The following is a 19,893-nucleotide window of genomic DNA, read 5'->3' on the forward strand; positions in this document are numbered from 1 at the left end:
ACTAGGGATGAACCGAAATTGTTCAGCCGAAAATAGCTACAAAAAAGACTTTTGGTGTTCGGTCGAATAAGTGAAAAGGCCAAATTCATTTTATCGAACAATTACATTTTTGATGACGCGATCAAATAGCAACAAGGGTAGAGTGAAAGGTGCGCACGTTTTAGAAATGCAGCAAACATAAACTTAGCTCTTGTAGTGTCTGTCAAATCATGGGCGAAGACTTCTCTCTTTTGAGACTTAATTAATGAATTAATTATAGGACTTACAGGTCTCAAGGATACACACACATGATCGTAGCCAGCTAATTAGCCTCAGAACACCGTTTTCTCTCTTTTCTCGTGTGATGCGCGTGCCTGCTCACTGTGTTTATTTTACTAATTTATTTATTTATTTTAAGTTATATTGTGCTTTGTTGACATAATGTCTGCTGGAATGGTTAAAAAAAAATCTGTGTTAAATAGTTGTCTAATTGTAGTTTTGTAATTTAGTTTTTCTTTGAAAAGCAAGTCAAAATAGTAAAAAGCCCATTTTGACTATTTAATTTATGCAATGGTAAAAAAATTGGCAAAATAAAAAACTCCAAGCCCAAATTTTTTATTTGATTCGGCTTCGGCCAAGAATTTTCATTTTGGTGCATCCCTAATTTGCACCGTGATTATATTTACCATTTAGTTTACTTGCCAGAAATAAAAATGCTTAAATTGGAAACAGTGTTTCAGCATTTGTTTAATGCCTTGAGTTTTCACTGCAGGTTATACATTGCTTACAACTCAAAACGGCATCAAAGAGATCCAAGAGATTTTTTAAGAAAAAAAAAACAAAAAAAAAAACTTTATTTGCGGGAGTTGCTCACAGAAACCTCCAAGATTTTGTGTTGACTGAACTGAACGACACAAAGAACAAATGACCGGACTATTACTGCATCGGATTGCAGCATGAAAATATTTCTTTCTAAAATAGCATATTTCACTGTACACTGCTAAGAGTACACCAGTCAAACTGTTAGATAAGCTATCTGGCTTTGAAAAATGTGTGGGGGCTGCGTGTGTCCTTGCTGCTATAGAGATTAACACAGCGCTATAGAGATGGAGAGGGGTGATGCGTTAATGGCCCATCAGCGATAACAAAAGGCATCGGACTTGTAGGTTATAGTACCCCTAAAATGCCTGGCGGTGCTAGTGTTAAATACGATTGTACTCTTTCTTCGGCTCTCTTCTTTGTCCCATACTTTGATGAAAATGACCATACAAATGGTGTGTGTGTTTTTGAGGGCAACCAACATTTCTCCGCCAACAGACATGAAACCAGTTGGATTTGCGACTTATCCTTCTAATAAACCCCTCAAAGCTGCTTGAATTGAAGGGGCCAAGTAGATTGAATTGAGAATTTCTGTTGTGATAGAAAGCATATGGCGCTGGTGACAAACTATAATATGACGGCCTCTTGAATCAGGCTTTCCTCAGAATTTCTGGATATGATAATGCTGCCAATTTCTTAAAAGCATGCTACTAACACATTTTATCTATTGTTTGCTAAAATGGCAGGAAATAGTAAATATTTAGAATAGATAGTTTAACACCAGGATTTGTAAGTGGGGTGATGGTGCAACAAAAGAGTGCAGCGCCATGGTCCTAATCTTTACAGATAGCCCTGAGAGTGAAGGCTGCCCTTCTGCATTTTATGGGTTGCTTTAAAGGTCCAGTGTGTAACGTGTTTAGTTGTTCATTATAAAAATCTGTATTGCCCTTCACAAACTTGTCCTTTTTCATGAATATTTACCACCACCATCAATTCCAAGTATTCCTTTTGGCTTGAAATTTTACATTTGTATTTGCATGAACTGGGGTAGACGCTCCATATTCATGCGCCATCTTGAAATACGTTAGCCAGTAAGGGACATATAGGACATATGGCTCCGCCTTTCGCGTTTTCGCTGTCGCATGATAAACTCACAGGTGCTGCTAATGCTGCTAATGGGTATCGTAGCTTCCCGGCCCCGGCAAGTTTGAAGAAGGAAACCTGGAGGACCACACGTATTCAAAATCCAAATTTCAGAAAGAGGAGTCTTCTTCTTCACCCATAAAAAGGATATTGAAAAGAGCAAGAGACATCAGAAAAAAGCGTGAAGGCTACAGTAGCTGTAATACGTACTTTGAACTGCGTGGCGCAAGAAAGTTGATTGCGATATATGATCTCAACGCTAGATGGGAGAAATTCCTCCACATTGGACCTTTAACGTGCTCAGCTCTGACTGAACAATATGGTGCCAGACTGTTAGTGTTTTGTTTGTGTGGAATCACCTGTGCACTTGCATAAACATGTATTTCTGTGACATTTTCCTAAACTATTCCCCTAAGTCAAGTTTCTCTATTGATACTTTCCTCTGTTTTTTTTTGGTTTGTTTTTTTTGTGTTTGGAAACAACCTTCCAAAACAAACAGCCACTTCATGACTGAGATGCGGCTCCTGCGTATTGAATGAGGCTGCTGTAGATCAGAAACGGTGACTGGTTTTCCACTTTTTCTCCCCAGGGGGAAAGGGCCACTGAAGAATACGTCTGATGTCATCAGCGCTGCCAAGAAAATTGCAGAGGCAGGATCACGAATGGACAAGCTGGGCCGCACCATCGCTGACAATGTAAGACCTTAAATGCACCTCCACCTTTCTACTAGTGACCCCAGTGTATAATTAGAATCGTGCCACATCGACGCTGTCAGGGCACGATAAGGTAGCAAACAAGTGCAGCAACACGAAGGACAAATAAAAAAAATTAAAAATAATCATTTGTTTGTGAGTAAAAATTGTAGCGCAAACTTTGAGACTTAACACTAATGTCATGTCTATTGCAAAATGACATGTTTGAGGCAGGGGTGACCAAATGAAAAATGTTGTTGAATGAGGACCTATAAATTAAGTAATTTCCTCCAGTATCATATCAACTTTACTTTCCAGTTGTGTATTGGCGATGTAAGACCTCAGAATGTGCTCAAAGTATCGGACCTATGTGCCATTGCTGCGTTAAGCTGCCTACACATGAGCTGCGGTAAAACCGCGGGCTGTGCCATTGTTTTTCTATGGGGAGAGCGGTACAGACCAACTAGGCGGAGTGCTTCCCTCGGCGAAGCGAACCGCTTGGAATTGCTGCTGCGCTCACAGTTCAAATTATTTTAACTTTGACCTTAGATGCCGCTGACCTTTCAAAGCACAACCAATGAGAACAGGAGGACATCAAACTGATTCTTGTCCAACCTAATGTATTATGGAACCTCTCGTCACGGCACCTTAGCTCTCTAACCAAGTTGAATTCTCCTTTTTAAATGGCAAGACAACAACATTTCATGCACACGCTCTTTTTGATTGCCGTTATTTTTAATTGCCGTCTGACCTCAATGGCAGCCAGGTCATTCTTTTGAATTAAACTGAAATACATTGTACAATTTAACCATATACTGTATATAAAGTGAATACAAATATATCTTTAAAATAAACAATGTTAATAACATGATCATACAGTCTATGGGTTTATCCCACACACAACAGTCTGACTGCAGCTGTTGTCGTTTCGTAGCAACTGGAAATGGCTTTGCCTCGGCGCCCTACCTAGTGGTGCGCAAAGGGCATACTTATAATGTGTAGGCGGCTTTAGAAGACAAGAACACATACTTCACTAATACTACTCCTTGCAGCACAAATATCAGTTATGTATCAATAAGGGTTGCATTTCATCATTGTGATGGTCACTAGTTTACCTCAGAAGTTCCATTTACCATCTACTAACTCATGAATGTTCGGACTACGGTACTGAAGTTGACACGAGAGATGCATCCATTTAGCGGCAGAACACCGGTATCGGCCGATATTCGACTCGTTGACTACCAATGGCAAAAAAGATGGCGTTCACCGATGGCAGTGGCCCATGTCGTGTCAGAGAAAGATTAGCAAATAAACCGCCACCAAACAAGACTCGGGCCGTTTTCGAAATAGCCTACTACATACTGCAGACAGCTGCAGTATGCAGTACCTACTGCATACTGCGTTCATCACGAGTAGTATGCAGTATGAAACGGTTACATCGTTTTATTCTGCAGTATGCTAGGCCAGGCTGAGCCTTTGAACAAGCTCTTAAAGCACTGGGCAAAAAAAAGAACTCTCACCACCATTGCAAATGAAAAATGCAAGTTATCGAGCTTTATAAGATGCTGAAAATTTAATTTATGTGAAATAAGCTAATAAAGCAAACCCTAATTATGAACTGAAATATTAAATCTAATGTATATAGATGTTATAATTTATTTACAAGATGGGTATCACTCTGCCCTGTCAGACGCTGCTCTCCCTCTCTTCTCTCATACTAATGAAGGGAAAACATGTACGTTTGTTTGTGTGGAAAGCCCGCTTTTATTAAGCAACTGTAGGAAGGCATTTGGAAATGTCAACAGATGAGCGCGTCAGCGCACACGGGGCAACAAGCGCATGTTAACACAGGCGCGCACCTACATAATAAGCTTTTTTAAATTTAAAATGTTCAATGCCTTATCGCGCTGATGTGACCGAGCCCAAACCCGAACATCATTTCTAAATATCTGTCCGAACGCGAGCCCGCCGGGTCGGGTATCCATCCTCGTGTGTGTGTGTGTGAGAGTGAGCCCAGGTCAGCAGGTTTGTTACATTAAGTACGCAATCTCTTATGGAGCTTTATAACTCCGAAAAACCACAGGTTCCAGTTAATCTTATAATGGATATGTGTGTTGTGTTATTTAAACAAATGATCGGGGGAAATAAACGCCTCTTGTCCCTGAGTCTCCTGAGAGAGCTCCAGCCAGCTGACAGCGGGGTCTGTGAAGGTGGACAGGCCGACCGGCAAGCCAGCGACCCCGGCAGGCACCCGCCCGCTGTCACGTCAGACTGTGGAGCTTCTGAACTCCGACACCGTCGGACCAAATTTGCAGTTAGCCATCAATTTTCGTAAAATGGCCCATATTTCTACACAGTTGATTTCTCGCATAAAAAAGTCTCAGAAGTGAATTTAGTGATGAAATAGCAGATGAACAATATATAAAGTTTCCAGTTGTTGGCCACAACAGCAATCCATGGTTGTTGTGACTGTTGCGGCGCTTTGCATTATGGGATACGGTAGGCGAGATAGACTGGTCTGAGGCATACTGGAGATTTTCTCCGAATCAGTACGACATCCGGGTATTTTTGGCATACTGCAGATTTTGCTTTTGTTTGCATACTGCAGTACGCACTGCTAGTATAGTATGAGGTTTCGAAAATGGCCTCAGTCCTTGATAACCACAGGATTTGAAAAAGGGAGCAAATCCCCGCGGACAGTGCTGAAGCTAAAGTGATTAATGACAAGGTGATGGAGTTCATCGAATTAGATGGCCAGCCATTTCGAAGCCTACACACAGCCCAGTTGTCATTTCCCTGCTGACATCGGTCTCCCCGAAATCTACAACATCGTAGCCACACACATTCATGAGCTACTGGCTTGTGTAACTATGCTTGGCCTCACAGCACAGTGGATTAGCAAAGATTTCAACTTGATAAAACTCGTGTTAAAATCCAAGGATAATATATTAATATTTTAGTCTTTTGTAATGGCTTTTACATTTAATTGATGTATTGTTTTATGTGTATGATTGAATTTGTTCTCGTTCAAAGATGGTGTAATGAAGGGATGAATGACTTTAAAACAGTTCAGAGTTAAGTTATTTTTTTTATAGTGAAGAGCTCTTTGTTTCCCTGTCACAAAAGGAGAAACGACAACAACAAAACGTTGGTATCGGCTATCTGCCACATTTTAAACGACAGTATCCGTATCGGCCCAGAATTTTACAATCGGTGCATCCCTAGTCGTCACCATGTGTAGAGTTGAGTGAAGTATTTTATTACCTAAATGCACAACTGGTTCTCTGTTGCTGAAGGAACTGGCATTGTTGCGTGCTGTTTTGCTCAGGCCGAGTTTGAAAAAGCAAAGCTTTCATGCTGATTGCATCTTGACACCCCTTCCTTTTGTTAAATGTTGTCCTGAACAGCGCTTTGTGTAAGCCAGATTTAAAGACTCAGAATAGGAGGCAAACTTTTCTCTTGGAATATTCTGTGCTCCTATTACCGTGGTCCGAATATAAGACCACCCTGATTATAAGACGACCCCCCTTCAAGATTCATTTTTGGATCAATACTTTTTGAAGACCAAATCTTGTTTTCATAAAGAAAATAATTTTATTTGAAAATAATTCTAATAAAAACACATTGAATAAAACAAGGTAGGCTGTTTTAAACATCTTTTTAAATAAAATAATATTTTCAATATCTTTTTAGATGAAATTGTCAGATTTTAAATTAACGGTAAATATTTCCAAGGTCTTCAGCTGAATGACATGGGCACCCCATCATTCCGTTTTTCAGTCACGCAATCACACACTCTCCTGTCAATCTCTTGGATGCGGCCGCTTTGGGGACCACGGTAAGATTTTCTCTGGCTGTTTGCATTTTTGGACGGTGTATCATCTCCATGACAACGCCTCTTTGTACTTCCGTTCTAACTTCCGACTCTTAGGCCTTTTTGTAGCTGGATATATCATTTGTTGCATCTAAATATGAACATGGTGATAGTGAGATGCTTGCTACAGTTACACTTCCAGTGAAGAATCGGCGAAAACACGCTTTATATCTCTGATTGGCTGCTTTGTTCTAACGCCGCTGGGCGCTCCCTCTCTTCAGTCACTCTCTATCTCGCTTGACCATATAACGTTACGGTGTTTTTGGGCGGTCGTTGAGGCGGCGTCTAAAACGCTGCCATTTCGACCAGCTGTTTGTAACGTCAAAATAAAATGGATTATGGTGACGTCCCATACGTTCTAAAACCAGCCTCTGCGACTTGAACAGCTGAAAGTCTAGACCCCGAATATAAGACGACCCCACTTTTTCCAGACGTATTTCCAGAAAAAAAAGTCTTTAATTCGGACCAATACGGTACTTTAAGAGCTCTATACTAAAAAATAGTAACACACCAACATGCAGTACTTATCATTTATTTTTGCACAAATGCTTATTTAATTTTTTCGCATTTGCACCCTTAAGAGCAAATCCAAGTAAAAGGCTTGCACGGCAAAGTCCTTCAGATGTTAACAACTGATATGATTTGTGTTATTCATGAGACGCCCCTTACCAGTCTTTGCCAATTTCTTTCAGGATCAAACACTCCCTCCCTCTCTCTCGTTCCTCCATCTCCCACTCCCCAATTCCCGATTCCATCATCTCTCCACATCTATCCCTTACCCCAGAGACTATGGTCCTTGACATTGGGAAACACACATTCAATTATCCATGGCCTCATATTTCACTTAACTACTTGCACTGTACCACTCCGCAGAGTGACACTGTACATGATTTATCCCCCAACTTATTAATTTGCCATCTCTTACATAGAGACTTATAGCCTCTGTGTCTGCAATATGTATACATTTTGTTGTTAAATCATGGACGAGTTTAGTTGTGATGTTTGCAACAAGACATGGTTGTCAGATTGAGGTCTTCTCCTGTGAAGACATTGGTTGCTTCTGTGGTTTAGATGTAGCAGCTGTGTGTGTCTTCCATTTCTATTCAAGAACACGCAGTCGCTCAGGAAGGCGCACACTGGCTTTAGATGTTTGCTGTAGGATTTCGATAACATTGCCAGTCTCCATTTGCTCTGCTTTTGTTCACATCACTACTGATATGTTGGCAAAAATGTTAAAACAGCATAAAGCTTCTTTGTTAGGTAATGAGTTAATACAAGTTAAATGTTTCAAGGCTGACTACAACACATGGATTTTAATGTTATGCATTGGTCACTAACAAATCTGTTTGAATCTATTGGCACCATCATTAAATATTTGTCTCTAAACGGTCCAGGTTTGCCTACTCAAGGCAGTGGTTAATAATTGATTTAAGGATTACGTTGTTTTACATCATAGCTTTCCCCCTCCGGTTGTTTAACATGAGCAGAGATATGTTGGGGATGCTGCTGGGGCAATTGTGAGGTATATTCCACATATACTGATAATGGCACCAAAAAAAACCCCATGCTTATAAAACTTTTTTCCATAAATTGTGCTCACATTCAAAGGGGATGCAAGAGGTATATCAAGAACATTAGTCTTATTGGTCCACGGCAATGGGTTTCAATTATGCCAACACATACTGGAAACATCTGCATTTAGATCTCTCCCTCATAGTCCATAATGAGATGCTGGCCTCCAAGAGCCCTGCATGTCTGATATTTTATTTAAGGTGACCTCAGATCCTAAATATTACAGGCCCCTGTCTATCACAAAGTGCAAGTCTTATCTGGTCTGACCTAATTGCATCTGAATCCAAATCATCTGAATAGGGAATAAGCCGTTCTGGAAAGTGACTTTTTTATGCCTCACTGCTGCTTTTGAAGATGCTTATTCACTTTAATGAAAACCATGTTATCCCCCAAAGAAAACAGATGGGCAACTGTGCAGGTGTGTGTGTGTGTGTGTGTGTGTGTGTGTGTGCGCAGGTGTGTGTGTGTGTGTGCGCACGTGCCTACATATGAACATGTCTGTTGACTGGCCTGACTTTCCACAAGCACGTGCATATATGCGTTAGTTATATGCTACTTTATTCTCCCATCCTCAACTATTTGTAGGTACTTGTGTCTTTATCTTGTTCTCTGTGTATATGTATGTGTGTGTGTGTGTGTGTGTACACACTATTATGGGATTTGGGGGTTTGAAGCACTCAAAGTATGAATAAATGAAGAGCTGTGGCTGTTGGTACATACGTCTTTGCCAAGAGTGAGGACCCCTCTAGCCTCTGAACCCATCCAGCTGTCCCTCTTAGCCTTTCTCTCTCAGCAGAGACCAAAGCACTAGCAAACCAGTCGACATTTAACCGTAACACATCAGCCAGGGCTCCCAGGGATGGACATGGGGTGTGGTGGAGAATGATGGAGAGATAGGAGAGGTAGAAAAAAGGGGGAGTGCTTTTGTGTAGAGAAAGGAACATCCCTCCTGAGAGATGAATCCATTAAGAGTGTTTCGCCTTTTAATTAGCAGTATAATTGCCAGGTGGCAGGTCTTTCAAAATTTATTTATTTACGCCGACAGTTTATATTTAGGGCCGTATCTCTAACAAAGCAGGAGATGCCACAGGCCTACTTGCAGCAAAGGCATGGCACGTTGGGATGGTCGACATTCTCCAGCAGCAATAGTTAAGTGAATCACCACCAACATGCAGACATACTGACAGCGAGTCAGAGGAGCAAAGGCAATGCTGGGACTGCTCATTAACCTAGGCATATTAATCACTTGTGCTCTGTGCCTCTGGCCTGGAGGGCCTATAAGGGGTTTACTCCTCATATAAAACACATCGGCAGATGGTCCCAGACTGATAGCACAGCATCTCACAACACATTTTCCTTCGCAAGACTGTGTCATGGCATATTTTCTAATGTGCATGTTGTGTTCAACTGAGATGTTAAGGTGGACATGGGCTAGTTTGGGTTTTCTGAAAACCAGTTAAATATGTGTAATAGAGCCTTATTAAAGTTAAAAGAAATGAGTGTAGTGCAGAGATGAGCTGCAGAATTTAGGTCAGTGCTGTACAAAGGTCTGCACTGCAGTTTATTAAGAATTTATGACCCTCCTCTGCAGGGCACCTTATGAGAATTCCATCTGAGCAGCCTGGTAAACAAATAATGATATGTAATTGAGATTTATAATGCAAATGTGTTAGCCACCATGTAGCCCATAAATTTCAGCTTGCCTTCTCACCACATAAACACTTGCATGTACACATACAAACACATGCACATAAAATAAGGCTTGCATATTTAGAGAATATGTGTGTGTGTGTGTGTGTGTGTTGTGCAAGCTTTATTCTCATGATGTATACTGACATACATAGTGTACTTTTCCAATTTGCATTCAATCAGTGGAGATTTATGGTGATCCATGGGCTCTGTTGCTGGTCAAAGTCTAATCCCGGCTCTGGCCCTAGACGCTTTACAGCAGACAGGGTTGTAAATTACCTACTGCAGTGGAAAAGCAAAATCACCCAGAGAGACCACAAATTCTCAGCTCAGCGGTTCAAGGGTCAGCCCTCAGCCAACTGCAGTTCCGCCAAACGAAGTGAAGCCCACCTTATTTACTGGTGGAGAAAATGTATCAACTCCCAATTGGTTGTTTTGAAACCCATGACAATTCAATATGTTAATGCTTTGTCTCAATCCTGAAGGAATGAAAAGGGTTTGGCCTTGAAAGAGACAAGTTTGGTAACCAAAGAGCTCCCAGAGGTGGATAATCATTTGGGAGGAACATGGAACATTTTTTTTCTTTGAAAGCTTTGATGGTCTAGACTTTCAACTTGCAATTGCAAATCTGAGGCTTTGGAGCAGTCAGGTAGCCAGTGAGCCAAAAAGCATTCAAGGGTCAGGCCAAATAAAAGTCAGTCTAAATATCAAAAATGAATGTACTAATGTTTTAACATGCCTGTTAGTACCTGCCTATTCAGTAGCAGCCGTGGTGAGTTATCCGTTTTGCCTACAAGTACTACATTGAAATGCCTGACTGACAGGTGCAGCGTGAACATTAAAAAATGACGAGGGCCATTTAATTGGTCCCTGTGGATACTTCTAAAGTCAGTCTTTTTGGCTTGCCCCCAGCTTGATTTTTCTCCTGTCATACCCAGACTCTCTGTCTGCGTCAGTGTCACATTAACATTCCCAAGTGCCAGCGTGATTGAATTGGCCCCACGCAAATATGGAGCATCTTTTTAGCAGATGCCGTGAGGAGAGGAGATCTGGCTATCATTCTGTTTAAAATGAATCTCGATTGACATTGGTAGACCATGGCAGATTTATATTTAGCCATTAACAGTAACTTAATCAGCACCAGACTGACAAAATCTAATGTACAGCGCATTAACTGTGAAGCCCATTAACTAGGCTTTGCACAGACAACACCGGCATACTGAATTTCATCAGAGGTCTGTTTTCAAGGTTTTATCCAGCAGTAAAACTGTTCTGTTTAGTATATTAAAATGTTTTTACGTTTAGTGTATTCATCTTGGAAGTGTCTATCGACTACAGCATGGAATCGATCATTTCCTATCCCAGCGTTGCCACATCTTCCACCTTAGTTCTGAAGTAACAGAACTTTCAGTCTTTCCAGTGCTTTGTTTCCTGTATCTCCTCAAACTTCGCCATGAATCTCAGTCGCACTATTTTTCCCAATGGCAGTCAGCACACTGTAACATATATATGCATATATCTCTGCATCCCTTTTAACCCCTGTGTCAGTTTTGAGGTGTCATGGCTGATAAAGGTTCCCGGTGGCTTCTTGTCCTGAAGGTCCTTTCTCAGGTCACAACTTGCTACCGCACACAAATGTCATTTTTTTTCCCTCCCTCTCCGTGGTAGATGCTTTGTACGTGAGAGCAGTAAAGCAACATGGTGAAACGTGCTGCCTGGTCTAAGGTTTTGGATTTGCTTCCTTCCCTTTTTGAGCTATGAAAATCCAGCCAAAACACCACACAGAAGCTCTCCTGAATGAAGGTTTTTGTGTTCGTTTGTTTGAGATTGTCTTTTAACCATGGCAGGAGAACAAGTTGGGCTGTCAGTACATTATGATTTTGGGGGGGGGGCGGGTTAAAAATGTTCTTTTTAGCGGTTTCGCTGTACTGTCTGGCTCTCCAATAGCCAGGCTAAAGATAAAGCAACAGGCAAAGCCCCTCCAATGAGAACACTAAGCAAAAAACATTCAGAATCACCTTACTGGGATCTGAGAACAGTGGCAGTGTTAATTTTCTCAAAACGGGAAGTGACTGAAAAACAAAACGCATCAGAAAATACTGTGGCACCTGTGGCACCCCCCAACAGGTTGCTGGCAGCGGCACATTAGAATGCTCCCCTGTCAGTAAATATTTGAAATTGGCGTTTCCTGTGGGTGATGCGTGCTAAAAGGTCAGTGCTGGGCAGCAGCACAGTGGCTTTCCCTCTGTATAATGGAATTCAGCGAAACTGCATGGCATTTCCAATGATGGGTCCTGACCTTCCTGATCATCATTTATATCACCGACATTACCCAAGTGAAATCCTTTTGTTCAACATCCTGCTTTGTCATTGTTATTGCCTCATTTCCTTTCCTTATTTCGTGGCACGTGTTGTTTAGGGGAAAAGATGTTTGCTTTGGTTTACTCTGTGCTCTGGACCTTCTTCAGAGCAATAGCTTAAATGCTAAGGAATGCAAAAAAAGTCAGAGCTACCCACACACTTATGAAGTGAAACCCTCATGAATATGGAACATACTAAAAGTCGTGTAACGGATTGTTCCTTAAGCGATTCAGTTAGCAAATTAGAATAGTGATCTGCTATCCTTTGACCCAACTTTGATGTTTCACCTTTATTTTTCTGAGAAGGCACTTAAAGCCTACAGTGAAAAGACAAGGGCACGTTTGAAAGATGGTGACTCACCTTTTCTATTAGTTGGCCTTTAAAATATATCCAGAGTCTTGTGATGAAGTCTCTGGTGCCCCTCTCCCTGCTTTGCCATCTCTCAATAGTAGCTGAGCAAGCAAGGTTAACTGTCCCAGTCCATAACTGGCCACACAGCATGTGGTAAAAGCAAGAGATATATCATCAGGCTTGAGGAACATTTTACAGCAGCACTCAGAGAAGACAATTTTTTTTTTTTTTTTTTACAATGATGGGCTATAATGGTTGAAGTAGAGCATCACTCAGCGGGAACAAGAGCGATGATCCTCACACCAGAGCAAATTTTGTTTTGTGAAATGGAAATGAATTGTTTGAATAGTGAGGCTAGATGTGATTTTCAGCATGACTGTGTTATGAAGTTTGCTGCACAACCTGCAGATACATTAACATGTAAGTTGAACAAGTACACCTACATTATATGCCCCATTTGTTATTTGCATTATTAATTGTTCATACCGTTGAGTATAAAACCAGAGTTAAAAAGGTTTCTTTGTGAAAAGTGAGTTGCCTACTGATACAGTGGGTTTGTGGAAACACTGATTGAGTTCTATTAGTCAGTGAGGTACTTTGGCTCATGAAAAAGATGACCAGCATGTGAATAACACCCGAGGTAATCACTCACACAGGGCTTCCATTTGCATTACCAAAACAATCCAAGGTGTTCTTGTCTCTTCTCTGTGCAACTTCTGTATTCACATGTCACACTCAGAGCAGCCTTGCAGAGTTTCCTGAGTGCTGAGTGAAGCCAGCAGCTGAGCTGAGTATGAGCACAAGTGATGCTTTCACAGTGCCCTGCTCTCAGCCGTCTGAATACTTCCTCAAGCCCTCATTAGCATGGCTGCTGCATTCAGCCTCATCCCAGGTCTTTGCTATTGCATCTGTGTGTCTGTACACACACACACACACACACACACACACACACACACACACACACACACACACACACACACACACACACACACACACACACTCTTAGTTACTCAAACCCCCCTCCCAACTACAGTTGAATCCTCCTATGTTTCGTTTCCCCAGTTGGATTTTTCCCCCTCTCTTCATCCTCGTCTTTTCTCCAATTACTTACTTTCCTCTTTTTTTTTTTTTTTAACCTTTCTCCTCCCATTGTCTCCAGTCTCTCAGTCATGTATGCTGATCATCCCCTCCAGCTCTTTTTCCCCTCCTCTCCTCTTGCATACCTTTCTTGAATAGAATGCCAACTCTTACATTTCCCTCCTCTCTACTTAGCCCATCCTTCTATTAATCAGGAGTGGATGGTAGTGGCAGAGAAGATGTAGTCCATTTTATTAATATTGTCAGTCCTATAGAACCCTCAATAAGGAAATACATAAATGTAATGGGTTTAGTTGTAGTTGGCTTTAAAACCTTTAATTTGTGTTTAAGTATGTAGATAGGCTGGGCTTCTTTGAGTATGGTGAAAGAATGTTACTTGTATTTTTTGTGTCCTTACACTACTATAGCACCCCATCACTCTGATGTATGACATGTATGAATGAGCACAGTTGTGCTGGTGGGGTGGTGTGTAAATGCATGCATGCTTGGCTGTATATCTGGTAGTGAGTGCACTATATTCAGCGGAGCGCTCTACTCGCACCAGGGATACTGACACGCTCAGCAGGATTAGAAGCATCATAATTCCTAGTCTGTTTTGAAGTGTCAGAATATCTTGATGCCAAATATGTTTTGGCATACGTTTCTCTCTTTGCATAGAGAAACGACAACTTGGTTTCATCACCCTATGTGGATTTAGTGCTTTTTAATAGCGGTAATGGCCATTATTGAGAGATGTTCGCCCTGTGTGTTATTTGCCCACTTATGCCCAGGCAAAATGCCTCTTCAGTTTGCCTGACACATGCAAATAATCTGCACACTTCTGTTCGTCAGCACTGACCTCACCAACTCCTTCCTGCAGAGATTCCATCAATTAAAAGATTGGCTGCTATTACCCCCCTTTCACCTTTTCCCTGCACTCAGAATTAACAGGGGCCAAAGGACTCCAGACTGCCAAGCACCTGCAAATACTGGTGTTTCAGCCAGTATTTTCTTTTGGCTTGCTCACTCACATGGTCACCCCGGTGCTTTTCACAGGTATTGTTAGATTAGTAGGGGATGTGAAAAGCTGCCACCCCCTGATGATCTGTAACAGAGTCAGTCTCACCATGTCATGATCATTGCTGACATACTGCTAGTGTGTCAGGTCACTCTGCTGAGATCTACAAGGTGATTTAAAGCGTCAGAGCCCCATCAGGGTGTTTACATCTCTCACTTGATGAGCAGCTAACAAGAGTACTGTGGCCTAATTACTATGCTGGCAGGGGGCTTGTTTAGCAAACTAGGAAACGGATTGGAAATTGTGTTTCAAGGTAGAACCAGAGTCTAATTATGATGAGATGAAATAATTCAAAAAGATTGCCAGTGCTAAATGACATGAATTTGTGGAGCTCTTCGCATATTGCCACTTTCAAGTGGGTTTTATGATAATTTATTGGATTTCTTGAAGTTGATTTCTTTTTTGTTATGGCTCCAAAGTGTTTTGTGTCCCCAGCTGGCTTTTGACAATATTGCAATGCCTTGTTGGGAACAAGAAAAAGAGGCTTTTTCAACTTGGTATTGAATTCATGGTCTCTGTTTTGCCAAACATTTTAAGTTTCTTCTTATCCATTGCATGTTTCCTATGAGAATAAATTGGATGTATCCAAGTCTTTTTCAATGCTTCTCCAACCCTGAGCAGTTTATTTGCACCTGTACACCTAAAGACATTGTTTAAGATGTTGGGATGGAGGGTTCTCAAACTTGTTTCTTGCAAGAACCCAGATTACTTATGGGAGGTGGGATGATGACTTTGTCCCATTTTGAAGACGTTTCTTATCTACTAACAGGGCTGCTGTTTACACTTTGGATGTTAGTATAGTATTTTTGTTTCCAAAAAGACTTTATACAGTCTTTTTACCACCACCTAAATGTAATTGATTGACAGCAGTGTTTGCTGCCTAATAGAATTTGCATTCTGTGTGACTTGATCGTGCTTAACCCTGTGAAGAGGAGTTATCAATCTACCAGTTGTGGGCGTGCGTTTGTCATTTTGGCACTGAGCACGGCCCTAATGTGGGTGTTTACCTTACCTGTCAAACTGCTACTAACTCATCTTGATAAAGTGTGAGATCATTGCGTCTGTAGAATCCCATAAATATTCAGATTGAGTCGTACCAGCAAGTTCCAAAAATTGATTAATTGTACAACCTGCAAGCAGGTAGTATTATAACCACAAACCTGTTTGTTTGATGTTGTTGCAGTTGATGCATGTTGTCTTTCTCCCACACAGTGCCCTGACTCTACCTGTAAGCAGGACCTGCTCGCCTACCTGCAGCGTATTGCCTTGTATTGCCACCAGCTCAACATCTGCAGCAAAGTCAAGGCCGAGGTGCAGAACCTGGGAGGAGAGCTGGTTGTCTCTGGGGTAGGTTCAGCATCATTTTAACCATGGACACATTGCCTACAATTGTCATTGTGCCAAATGCCCCACAGTAACTAAAGACTATAGTAGAGCAGTTGAAATGGGGTATTAAATTATTGTTATAAACTATTTTTGAGGACTGCAGCGTGCGGTCAGAGTTGGTGGGGGTAACTGTAATGAAGCTACAAAGGTGGCACCATACCAATGAAAGAGGAGAGCAAGAAGAGGGACAGAAGAGGCAAACAGTGCAGGTTTCAAAGCATTCACAAAAACAACGTAAAGTGAGGTAGGAAACAATTGTTTAAAGCCTTAAGAATACACACAATGTATTTTGGTGAGAAATGATTACTGTAAACAGAATTGCATTTCTTTACGATGAAATATCTAGCTAAAAAGAAGATTAAATCAATAGAATGCATTGGCTACTTTCTAAAGTTTAATTATCTGGTGTTGCCCACATAATGTTTAAAAAAAAACAAAAAAAAAACAGACTTAATGGCTCATCGGCTGTTGGTTGTGATTAGTTAATGATTCTTCTCTGCACAGTAATCTGCAGCTTATATTTTATATCAAATAAACGGATAACAGAAATAATGGCTTTCTCTGTGCTGGAAAGGACTAATGTTGACTAATTGTTTCCTACCCTTAATACTACTTCAGATAAAACTATGCAAATGTTTACAGACCCCTTCAGCATTCATTAACCACTTACTTGCCAATCAAATTAATTAAAATAGGTGCAGGAAATAATGAATTCCTCCCTGCTTTCTGTGGGGCTGAAATGAGCCTATGCTTCCAACACTTCCAGTCAGGTGTCACCATTGTCTCTGAGGCTCTTGTGGAGATTAAATTAGTGTGACCTTTTCCCATATTGTCAAATTTCGATAAACTCTGAAAGGTAGTTAACTCTTCCGTACAAACGCTTTGGTTTTCCCCCTGGAAAACATGCAGTACAAAACTGGACAACGTTAGAAAGACGGGAACATTTTACTGTCACTACACATGAATTCAAAACCGATGTAAATGTAAGAATAACAGGCTTTGCTTTCACCGTTTTATAAGGCTAACCGTTACTCTGATGTTCTCTCCTGTCTCTTCCATGTACTCAGTTGGACAGCGCCATGTCCCTTATTCAGGCTGCAAAGAACCTGATGAACACAGTGGTGTCCACCGTCAAGGCCTCCTACGTTGCGTCTACTAAGTACCAGAAGAGCAAAAACATGGAGTCCCTTAACATGCCAGCTATCTCCTGGAGGATGAAAGCGCCTGAGAAGAAGCCTCTGGTGAAGAGAGAGAAACAGGATGACGGCCAGACCAACAGGGTCAAGAGATCCTCTCAGAAGAAGCACATCAACCCTGTGCAGGCTCTGAGCGAGTTTAAAGCCATGGATAGCATCTAGACTCCCCTATATCTGATTCAAGAGACCACAAAATATTGACCAATGAGTTAATATATATATATATATATATATATATATATATATATATATATATAGATAGAGCTTGTCATTCTATCAAAAATAAAAGGTTTTATCATATTTGTTCTACCTTTGCATAGACAGCTTGTCTGTTTGACCCTTTATATTTCTACACTGCCTCATTTCTATTCCATAAATTCAGATTGTCTCTAGTCTGTAGCATTAACTGTCTCTTCTCTGGAAAATGCAGCTAGAGTGAAATCAACTGGATGAATGCATTTAAAAAAACTGTTTATTGGAGGAAGAAGAGCAGATTCCATAGATATAAAAACTAATTGCAAGAGGCTTTTGATTATTTTGTATTCTAACCAGTTTTATAATAATACTGTGGGGTCACTGGTGTTTTTCACTACAATGGCAAAATACCTTCTGTATTGCAACTATCGACTATGCAAAATCTGTCTGCCTTATTTTAACTTGAGCAATAACTAGTTCATTATGATGTGCTGGGCTAACTGGTAAATTTTAAATATGTTTTGGTTCTTAAGGCCTTAAGGAATCAAAGTCAATACATTTCCATGTGTGCCTGCCCTGTTCTAACTTTATACATACTTTGTTATGCCACTATAAACAGTTGAAATAAGTTTAAACTGACCTGAACACTATTTTCAGTGCTAAATGACTGATATGTACCCCATTAACTGATAAATGTCTTCTTTTTTTTAATAATTTCAGCATCTCACGTATTTTCTGTATTTTTTTCCATGTTCACATCATGCAGCAAACCAAAGGTGACAGATTATTCCTCCCAGCCTTCTGTGTGTTGCTGCATAACTGGTCCATGTGCTTAACCCTACACTAAATGCACACAGATTGAACCAGTTCAGTCAAACTTTGTAAATAAGCCTCAACTCCTCAGAGTCTGGGAGAACCCAGTGGGCTAAACAGTGAGTAGACCATGTGCCCGTTACTCTTCCAAAGCTGACAAGCTTCATTAACGATGAGACCAAACCCTTCCACAATCTAAGAATGTCCAAATTGAGGGATCAATACGTTTTCTCTCCACAGCTTTGAAGTAGGCGAGGAAAGGAGGGGATTCCACTGACTTTAAACTCTGCTTATTGTTTATATTCCTTGTCCTTGAGCATGAACACTAATCAAGGTTTTATGTCAGGCACAATCTTTATAGAAAACTAGAAACACATTGCCAGGAGTTGGAGCTTTAAAGTTAAACAGGAGAGAGTTTGTTTTTATTAACTTCAGGTAACAACTGCGGGATGTTTTTCGAGTCCTACGTGGCGTTCTGCTGCATAGTGGTGCATTAGTGTACAGCCAGTTTTTAAAACCCTGCTGCTTTGGTCTTGGGGCTGAATCTTTGTTTTGCTCGTCTGACATCTTTGAACTATAGCAGGATGATTATCTGACAGATGGATTTTTTTTTTTATTATTTTCTTTTTTACTGTAGAAACGAGCATTTTGACAGTTTGTCTTTTGCTGTATTTGAGTTTGGATTTAAATCTTGAGTGTTATCAAACTTTGCTGTGGATTTTTTGTTATTGAGAGCTGACTTGTGCACACGTTTCTTATATTCATGTGCCTGCTTTATATCTTAATAAACCATTAAAATGAAACCAGTTTTTTTTTTTTTTACTTTATCTGCACACTGAAGTAATGTGTTTCTCCCCTCCCTCGAACCTTTACTTTCCTTTTATATGCTTTGTTTTGCCATTATACCACAGTTATGTTGTGCTAACCAAAGTGTAAGCCCTAAAGAATAAGAATAAGAATATTATCAATAAATAAATATATTTCTACCTTTCTAAAAAAAAAAAAAAAAAGATAAAGAACAACGGTTGTGGAATGACACAAACTGACCAACTGAATAGTTGGTCATGTGAACATAGCTACACATTTTTGACACAAGATACTACAAGATTTTTTGGGGGGGATTTACAAGTGGCATAGGAGAACTTTATAGAAATACTTTTAAAAGGAGAAGAAGCTATGCAGCAAATGGACCAGACTGTCATCAATTTATTATGGAGCGATAGACCCTTTTCATGGCAGACATTTTTACGTGCCAACGCAGGAAAAGCCCAGGTGTGTTTATGTGTGTACTATTAACAATGGCTCCATTCCAATAAGTTTCCGATCAGGGAGTGAGCATGTACACTGTCAGAGCGCTCAAACTAACTCACCTAAATGGAATGCAGCCGTAATTAACGGTAACAATCCCACCTGTGCTTTTCCTGCTTGAACAAGTCAAGCCATGAAAATGGTCTACTAATGAGAGTGAAGCCGCCAAAATCGAGTTAGCTAGCTAGCTAACTGACATAGAAATATACTTTTAAATGTTTTGTTCGTGACCCAAACGTTTAAACTAGCACTGTAGCACCCGAGGAAACGGAAGCGTGGCGAAAGAGGAAAATTAGATAGCAGTTTAAACACAGCCTGAGCTGCTAGCATAAGTTACTTCAGTTTCAGTGGAGCTAATGC

The 19,893-nt window shown here is 40.7% G+C and overlaps 1 protein-coding gene across 3 annotated transcripts in view; it reads left to right on the forward strand.

Moving 5' to 3' along the window:
- Positions 1 to 19,028, forward strand: part of ctnna1 (catenin (cadherin-associated protein), alpha 1) — an 89,281-nt gene extending 70,253 nt beyond the window's left edge. For 2 of the 3 annotated variants that reach the window (XM_031319737.2, XM_036004007.1), the window contains exons 16-19: positions 2,531 to 2,636; positions 15,848 to 15,982; positions 17,089 to 17,428; positions 17,465 to 19,028. In XM_031319737.2, the coding sequence (XP_031175597.1) occupies positions 2,531 to 2,636; positions 15,848 to 15,982; positions 17,089 to 17,379 (532 nt within the window). In that variant the 3' untranslated portion in view covers positions 17,380 to 17,428; positions 17,465 to 19,028. The other variant, XM_031319736.2, reaches the window with a different exon arrangement.
- Positions 19,029 to 19,893: the final 865 nt, after the last annotated feature.

Source organism: Sander lucioperca, chromosome 1, assembly GCF_008315115.2.
Source record: "Sander lucioperca isolate FBNREF2018 chromosome 1, SLUC_FBN_1.2, whole genome shotgun sequence".
Lineage (NCBI taxonomy): Eukaryota > Metazoa > Chordata > Actinopteri > Perciformes > Percidae > Sander > Sander lucioperca.